An 8,954-nucleotide genomic window follows, 5' to 3' on the forward strand; every position below is an offset into this window, starting at 1 on the left:
TGACGGGATGTTGTCATAGAAACAGGACTATACCGTATCACCAGAGGTGATGCAACGTGAGTAATGCTGGATTTGGCCCCTTGGCCTTGACTTTGACCCATGTGTTCAACACTTGTTAAAATTTCACTGGTCTTGTCTTAGAGCTTGATTCAATTATAAAAGACCCAGTTTTTTGTAAGTTGTGCTTGTTTATTAAATATAAAAGCTGTTGTGTTGGCAGATATACAGTATGTAGCATATTGTTTCCACAGTATTTTTATAAATAAGTTTCAGTAACATTTATAGCCATGTTATCTTGTGCTGTTCACAAATTTGGGTATGTAAATAAATATTTAAAATATGAACAGTAACCCATGCTTTCTTTCTTTCATAATCTAGGATTCAGATAAGTTTCATTTTCATATTTAAGTTGTCACTGCTTTTAATGTAGTTCATAACATTAATCACTTTCCTTCCCACTGTTTTATACTTTAGATAGCAACCTCTGCAAAGTCATAAAAAGTCATATAGTGTGAAAAAAAATATTCATAGTAAAGTATGTTTCATAAGTCCGACAATTGTATGTCAAAAAGTACAGCATAACGATAAAGTATATAGTATGTTATAACAGCGTATTAAAAAAGCCACTGTGTGGCATGTTGAACAGAGTCATAGTTGTTGTATTTTGTGTTTTTAATGTATTAAAGAAGTTTGGCTAGTGTGTCGACAAATGGTCCCGAAAAGTAAAGGTCATGGTTATATGGTTTATTAAAACCATGAAAGGTACAGTATGGCACAGTATATACAAAGGGATAATGGAGAAGTGATACGATAGTATGTACAAAAATAATATTAAAGCCATTTTGACGAAAAGTAAAACAAATGTTCGTTGAAATATTTTGGAAAAAGTGTAACTTCTTTTTTAATAATAAAAAATAAAAAAAAATAAAAAGAAGAGGACATTCTCTCTGTTGATAAGTTGGCGGTTATAAAGAGCGGAATTCAAAACTTGTTTTGAAATGGGACACAATGCATTATGCATTATTTATATTCATTATTATTTCTTTGTTTACAATAAAAATATATATTTTTTAAACTAGAAGAAGTGTTCCTTTAAGCAATTTTAATTGTAAGATAGAATTTATTCAATTAAAACTTAATGGACACAGTGATGTGATGCACAACACATATTTCTTCTTTTGTGATGACACACAATAAAGATCAGTTATACTAATACAATTTGTCATGCACTATTAATTTAAATTGTGTTTTAAGTAAATATTTTATTTTCTCTTAACTTATGCTCTTACTTTGTTGTTAGTAGTTATTCATGGTTCTGACATCAAGCTTGTTAAAAAAACGTCCCAAAATACACACTGGCAACTTTTCCGGTGAAGCCTTTATACTTTACAAACAATGCATGTTGAGTTCTGTTTTTTTCTCTTCCTCTTCCTCTAGATTTAGATATAGCAATAAAAAGTTTTAAAAAACAAGAGGGTTTGTTTATGGAAGTCATTTGTGTTTCTGTGCTGGTTGTCACTCCTCATGCAAATCTTTCAAGAGATCATCCAGACACACCACAGTCTGTTTGTCACTGACCCTTCACTGCTGATCAGACCTGGATTTAGTTGCATAGAAGCAGTAGTCGTATACGTTGCATTTTCCCGAAAATAAAGGCATCGTATGCTGATCACTGTTGAATCCGGCATCAAGGTAAGAACAACATGAAAGCTGAAAAATAGTTTGTTCTTTCTTGTTTGTTCATCCATTTGATCTATATAAGAACTCAAGGACGTCAAATCAAGTCAACTCAAAGTATTTTAAAGACATTATTATGCATTCATTTAACCTGCTAAACATCATTTATTCATTTTATGTCTTCTCTCTGCTAATTCATTTTCACATCATGCTATGTTTTAATCATGTATTTATACAAATGAAAGACAGAAAATTAAAATACAAATAGAGGTCATGAACAAGAGGAAGTTGGTTGGTTAGTTTAGTGGTGTCATATTGTTGTAAATATCTCCCTGTTTGCATCCTCATTTCATCAATTATCAGTTGAGAGAAGCTATAAAAGTTCTTTACGGATGTTAAAAATGATATATAATACAAACACCTGGAATCACAAAACAAAAGTCAGGGATCAGGGATTGTTTGAAAATCTCTTTTTCTTTGTGTTAACATCAAAAATATTTAATTTCCTGCTAAAAACAGTGTTTATTGTGCATCACTCTGGCTGATATTGTGGTGGTGAAGCAGAATTAGAGATGAATAGATCTCCTTTGTGTGCAGCACAGCATCTCTCTGTAGGCTCATCCACCTGAAAGCAGGAAAGCATGGCAGGTGCTGCCCAGCTTTTCCTGCTGTGCTGCCTGCTTCAAGGTACGGTTTCACACATTTAAATGCTATTAATGTTGTTTTATGTAAGTTCTCACGAATTATATAAAATGAGCTTGTTGTTGGTGATTTCATTTTTCCTTTTAATCACATTTTTGGGCTTTTACTCTACTACTTCTTTTTTTTTAAACATGGCAGATATGTATAAAAATACTTGTTTTATCAGGTAGTTTATGCCAAAACTGGGCGAGCTTCATGCCTCAGAGTCTACAGGGACTCAGTGGGTCCTGTGTGAGGATCAACTGCACTTTCAGCATTCTCCCAACATCTGATAAAGACCTGGATGATACCTGTGTAGCCAAATGGACAATAGGCAATCCGTTTGGGCAAACTGTGTTTAACTCTGGGCTCACTGGACAAAGTGCAAACATTCTGCAAGGAAACCTAACAGGAAACCTGCGTACAAAGAACTGCACCACCGTCTTCCACAACATGTCACCAAAAGATAATAACAAATATTACTTCAGACTGGAGTGTACCAACGCTTTGAGGTTCAGCTTTCCATCAAACGTCCAGATCACCATAACAGGTCTGTGTAACACCTGTTACTCTCACATATGTACAACTAACATCCTCAGGTTTCTCTCTTGACATTTCCCTGTTGTTTTTTCACTCCTCAGACTCACTGCCTAAACCGGTCATAACTCCACCCTCGGGGGAGGTGGAAGAAGGAGCTCCAGTGAGGGTGGAGTGCTCGGCTGTAGCTCCCTGCCCCCTTCTTCCCCCGGCTCTCACTTGGACCCCTGCTATAGGTGACGTTAAGAAGAACCAACAAGCTGCATCTGTAACCTCCGTTATGACCTTCACTGCTTCCCGCCTCCACAACGGACAGAGGTTACAGTGCTCTGCTCTCTACAGCCGACAGGCTGGAAACACTGACCTTCAGTATGAAAATAATCTGACCCTCCGCGTTCTCTGTGAGTACGATTCTGCTGCTTAAAATGGTTTATTTATGTCTTAATTGTATAATATGACATGTAAAAAGCACATCTTCATGTTCAGCTTATTACTGTTTAAACATGCAGACTCAATGAAATGATCTGTTCCAAAGGATTCTTTTCATAATCTGCCTCCCAAACATGGCGCTAGATGATACTATTCATACCTCTGTCATATCTGTCATGAATAAGAAGCTTCAGCCAGCAGCTGGTTATCGTTGTCCCAAGGAAACAGAATCCATCCACCAGCACGTCTTGAGCTCAGTAGATTTGCCAAAATCCTCTTCCAGATCCTCCAAACAACACATGGGTCAGCCACTCCAGTCCCGTGATAGAGGGCACCTCGGTGAACTTGACCTGCAACACCGACGCAAATCCGTCCGCGGACAAGTTCACCTGGTACAAAGTGGATGGAGATCAGGTGGAGGCAGTGGGTTTCCACGCTTTGCTTTCCACTAATGTCTCAGAGGCGGACAGCAGCTTCTTCTGCCAAGTCGGTAACAGATATGGAAGCCAGAACTCGTCCACCACTCAGATAGACGTACAGTGTGAGTCAGAGTGCGACAGAAACACAGATGACAAATATCCACCGTCCACATGGACTGAACCCGTACGTGTGAATGCTTTTTTTACAGTTCCTCCCAAGGGAACCACAGTCATTGTCCAACCCGACGGTCCCATACTGGAGGGGGTCTCCGTGTCTCTGCTCTGTAAGAGCCGTGCCAACCCCCCCGTGACCAACTACACCTGGTACAAAGATGATGAGAAGAAGGTGTCTGGGTCGAGCTTGAATATAAGCAACGTCGACCCGAGCCACAGAGGTCACTACCGCTGTGAGGCCAGAAACGAGCTGGGGGAGGGTCAGTCAGCAGCGACACAGCTGGACATTCAGTGTGAGTTGATTTTCCACAGTAAAGAGTTTCCAGTGGGTTCATATGCTGAAGATGGCTCTGCTGTTTGCACACATTCTGAAGACAAGACTCAGTCAGTGTCACATCTTCAAGTTGCGTGACCAAACCTCAAAGTCTTTTCTATGTCAGCGGTCCGTCACTGATTCCTGTTCCTCGCGTCTGCTGCTTTGGAATTGGACATTTTACGGTTTTGTATTGAGATTTCCAGACAAAAAAAAAGATTTTTGTCGCTTTTTGTTTGTCTACAAACTAAACATTCTGCTTATGCTTCTTATTGCACTGTGCTATCCTTTAATAGTTCTCCCCTAGTTTATTTGATCATGGTGCACAATCATTAGCAGAAATGGTTTGCATAGTTCTTCTGGGATTGCAGATCTTTAAAGTTCCATTTTTTTGGCCCTTCACGGTCTTCTTTTCTATTTTGGCATGAAAGCTAAATGAACTCAGAAATTAAAGTTTAAGTTTTCTTGAACTCTGACTGTGGCAATACAGGAGAGATGTGAATCTTTGCAATCGTATCCCTTCTTATTTCTTATATTGTAATTCTCCACCAGCATAACCGGTCAAAGAATGTATTTTCCACTCCAAAGTCGACCATGTATTTCCATTTGAATTAGCAAAAACCTCCGATGACTGACACAGATCCTTTCCTTTCAGACCCCCCTCAGAACACCTCGGTGTCAGTCGACCCCTCTGGTCCTGTGCCGGATGGCAGCTCCGTCACTCTGACCTGCACCAGCAGTGCCAACCCAGCAGCAGTTAACTTCAGCTGGTTCAGAGTTGCTGGAGGAGAGAAGAAGCTGATAAGCTCGGAGCGAGACTTCACCTTCAAAGTGACCAAACTCTCACACGACCAGTATTTCTGTAAAGCTGTGAATGTCCACGGAGACGACGACTCAGAGCTCCACAGTATCAACGTCACATGTGAGGATTTATTTGTCAGATTAGAGGTCAAGTGTCAGCGCTGCGTTTGCAAAGGCAGCAGTGTTTCTGTCGGCCCGCAGGCCGGAAGAACAACTCACTAACATCAGGAAGAACATTACGTTTTGTATTTTTTGTTAGACATAAAAGAAAAGATTGCTATTGGCCCGAAACTGGCGTTGAGCAGGAGCAGGTCCTCTCGCCGCAACACAAGATCCAATCCCATAAAAAGTCTGCTCTCCTAACATTAATGTAACATAACAAACAAAGCGTGAGTGTTGTATGGTGCTTGGTGTGTCTCTCTCATCCTTATCAGACCTGTCTGCCTGCTGTGCACGTTCTGCTTTTTCCTCTGACCTTGAACTCTAAAAAACATTTACTCCCTATTTGAGCACTATAAATAGTTTTTGATTATCACTTTCCTTTCAGACCCCCCTCAGAACACCTCGGTGTCCGTCGACCCCTCTGGTCCGGTACCGGATGGCAGCTCCGTCACTCTGACCTGCACCAGCAGTGCCAACCCAGCAGCAGTTAACTTCAGCTGGTTCAGAGTTGCTGGAGGAGAGAAGAAGCTGATAAGCTCAGAGCGAGACTTCACCTTCAAAGTGACCAAACTCTCAACAGACCAGTATTTCTGTAAAGCTGTGAATGTCCACGGAGACGACGACTCAGAGCTCCACAGTATCGATGTCACATGTGAGGATCATTTATTTGTCAGATTAGAGGTCAAGTATCAGCGCTGCGTTTGCAAAGGCAGGAGCGTTTCTGTCGGCCCGCAGGCCGGAAGAACAACTGACTAACATCAGGAAGAACATTACGTTTTGTATTTCTTGTTAGATATAAAAGAAAAGATTGCTATTGGCCCTAAACTGGCGTTGAGCAGGAGCAGGTCCTCTCGCCGCAAAACAAGATCTAATCACATCCAATGTGTGGTCTCCTAACATTAATGTAACATAACAAACAAAGCGTGAGTGTTGTATGGTGCTTGGTGTGTCTCTCTTATCCTTATCAGACCTGCGTCTGCCTGCTGTGCACATTCTGCTTTTTCCTCTGACCTTGAACTCTAAAAAACTATTTGAGCACTATGAATAGTTTTTGATTATCACTTTCCTTTCAGACCCCCCTCAGAACACCTCGGTGTCAGTCGACCCCTCTGGTCCGGTGCCGGATGGCAGCTCCGTCACTCTGACCTGCACCAGCAGTGCCAACCCAGCAGCAGTTAACTTCAGCTGGTTCAGAGTTGCTGGAGGAGAGAAGAAGCTGATAAGCTCGGAGCGAGACTTCACCTTCAAAGTGACCAAACTCTCACACGACCAGTATTTCTGTAAAGCTGTGAATGTCCACGGAGACGACGACTCAGAGCTCCACAGTATCGACGTCACATGTGAGGATCATTTATTTGTTGTTAAATTGGAGCATTTTACCAACAAGTTTGACCAGACATGCACTAAAAAAATACCAATTGTCTTCTTTGTCTCAGTTGCTCCACAGATTCTTCCTTCTTCAAGTTGTGTCAGGAACAGTTCCCTGATCCGATGTGATTGCATCAGCCAGGGGAACCCTCTTCCCTCCCTTTTTTGGGAATTGGCTGGAGAGGCTGTCGATCACTCTGTCATCCCAACCACAGAAGTTCCCCTTGGGAGTTTAGTTAAGTGGAGCCAAATCACCCTGAACTATTTGGACAAAGACGTGTCCTCTCTGGTCTGCCTTAGTAACAACTCTGTGGGCTCCGATCGCTTCGTATTCAACGCCAAAACTAATCTAGGTACAAGGATATGAGGATGTTTTATTTTGTATGATCCATCTCTCTCTGGTTTCACTGACTCATACGGTTTGTGCAGACTCTTTAGGCCTCCATCCTTTGTCTCTATTCTTCGGCTCTTTGGTGGGAGCCATAGGGATGATGCTGGTTTGTGGGCTGATGTTACTAATCTTTGTCAGGTGAGAAACAGGAACAGACAGCAGCTGATACCCTTAATGCTAAACTCTCCTTCATGTGACTTGCAGGCTGACGTGAATGGCTTTTAAAAAAAATTGGTTTGAATTGCTTAGAAGCTTGCATTCAACGTGCTTCATTTAATAAAAATGTACCATTCAAAATGATACAGTATTTACAGTATGCCATATCATATCACGATATTTAAACATGAGAATAATTGCCAGTATAGCTTGAACTTTATTTAAGATATGCATTGGCTATACGTTCCCTCCACGAGACAGTGAGCACCAGTGTGGGGGTTTAACAATTCCTCTTTCCATCTATAACATTAAACATGGTGTTAACTATGGTAACAGGCTGCTAAGGTTTGTTGGTAACATTGATAAACACTCCGAAGAGGTGTTCTTTCAAATAGTAACTTATAAGCAGTATTAGTTCTCTCTAGCATGATGCTAGTAGTGACTAGCAGTGACTTGCTAAACGTGTTCACTCACTGGAGTTACGTCACTTGATTCTCTCAACTGGATGTCTAGTTGTAAAATTGTCTTATTAGATATGATTAGATGTAAACTGTGTTCATATTTTGAAAGCCAAGTGCCCCCTCTGTAGGTGATAACATGTACTACTCCTGATATTAGTAGCCCTATTTTCATGAGGGTTACATAAACTATTGCTTTTATGTTTTTGTTGTAGAAAAGGAAAAATAGAGCTTTCAACAAAGAAGGGATCAGAGGACACTTCTAAAGTTGTAGTTGCTGATGGGGTAAGTTTACGTCCTACGAACACGCAGATGCATCAAATCAGGAACCTTCACACATCCACCATCAAGGAAACTCATTTAATGTACCAGTCAAACACTTGAGGAAGTACAGCTGCAGTTGAAAGGTTTTCATTAACAAGTCAGAGTAAAGTATACAACATCTCATTTTCATCTTAAAGCACACTATGCCACAAAAAAGTAATATAGTACAATGTTATTGAAATTACATTACATAGTATGTCATTAAATGCATGCATTAAAAATGTAATGAAAAATATGGCATTAATCTGTTTGTGTATATAATGTCATAGTACAGCACATCATAAATACGTGAATATCTATTACTTAAGTGTGCAATACAAATTATTAAAAACCTTAGTATAGTATGACAAATAGAATTTCATTAAATAGGATACCATAAAAAATGTATTCAATCCTAACTCAATCTTGGTAAAGAATGCAATATAGACATCATAGTGTAACATGCTGTAAATAACTTAATAAATAACACTATTATTGCATATTAGCTTGATGCCTGTCTTTCCTCTCTCATGGGGAACTGGTAGCCAGAACTAAACCAAGAAGTGTAATATAAAAAGGAAACGTTGTTTTAAATGGAGGTTATGTAACCCAGCTGGGCCTCAGTGTGTAGACTATCCCCTCTTCTCCATTACTGAAGTAGCCCTCTTGTTTTCTTCTAGACCAGATCATCAAACGTCAACGTGATTTATGACAATAAAGCCATTCTGGAAGAGAATGAGGAAGAATCTCTTCACTATGCCAGTGTGAACTTTGCTAAACTCAAGGATAATTCAAGGGGTAAGCTCGGGAAAGAGGAGGTCAGAGGCCTGGCCTCTAATACGTCTGAGTATGCTGAGGTCCGTTTGTCCTCCAGAGGAAGCAATTGAGGACACACAAGGGAGGAAGAGACGGAGGCCGACGTCTATCAGGGGGAAGGGATGTTGTCATAGGAACAGGACTTTACTGTATCAGCAGGGCTGTGGAGATAGAAACCACACTGCAGGCCACCTTATGCAACCTGAGTAATGTCTCACACTCACACCTTTATTTCATTTTCTAAAAGCCACTGTATGGCATTTTGAAAA

The 8,954-nt window shown here is 40.4% G+C and overlaps 1 protein-coding gene across 1 annotated transcript; it reads left to right on the plus strand.

Moving 5' to 3' along the window:
* The first annotated feature begins 2,318 nt into the window (after positions 1–2,318).
* LOC119197330 (myelin-associated glycoprotein-like) lies at positions 2,319–8,954 on the plus strand. Its single transcript, XM_062565545.1, has 10 exons — positions 2,319–2,364; positions 2,546–2,908; positions 3,000–3,296; positions 3,608–3,865; positions 3,953–4,210; positions 6,267–6,533; positions 6,630–6,914; positions 6,991–7,090; positions 7,782–7,851; positions 8,550–8,954. The coding sequence occupies exons 1-10, from the start codon at positions 2,319–2,321 to the stop codon at positions 8,754–8,756; spliced, it is 2,151 nt and encodes a 716-aa protein (XP_062421529.1). The 3' UTR covers positions 8,757–8,954.

This window comes from Pungitius pungitius, chromosome 11 (genome assembly GCF_949316345.1).
Source record: "Pungitius pungitius chromosome 11, fPunPun2.1, whole genome shotgun sequence".
Taxonomy (NCBI): Eukaryota; Metazoa; Chordata; class Actinopteri; order Perciformes; family Gasterosteidae; genus Pungitius; species Pungitius pungitius.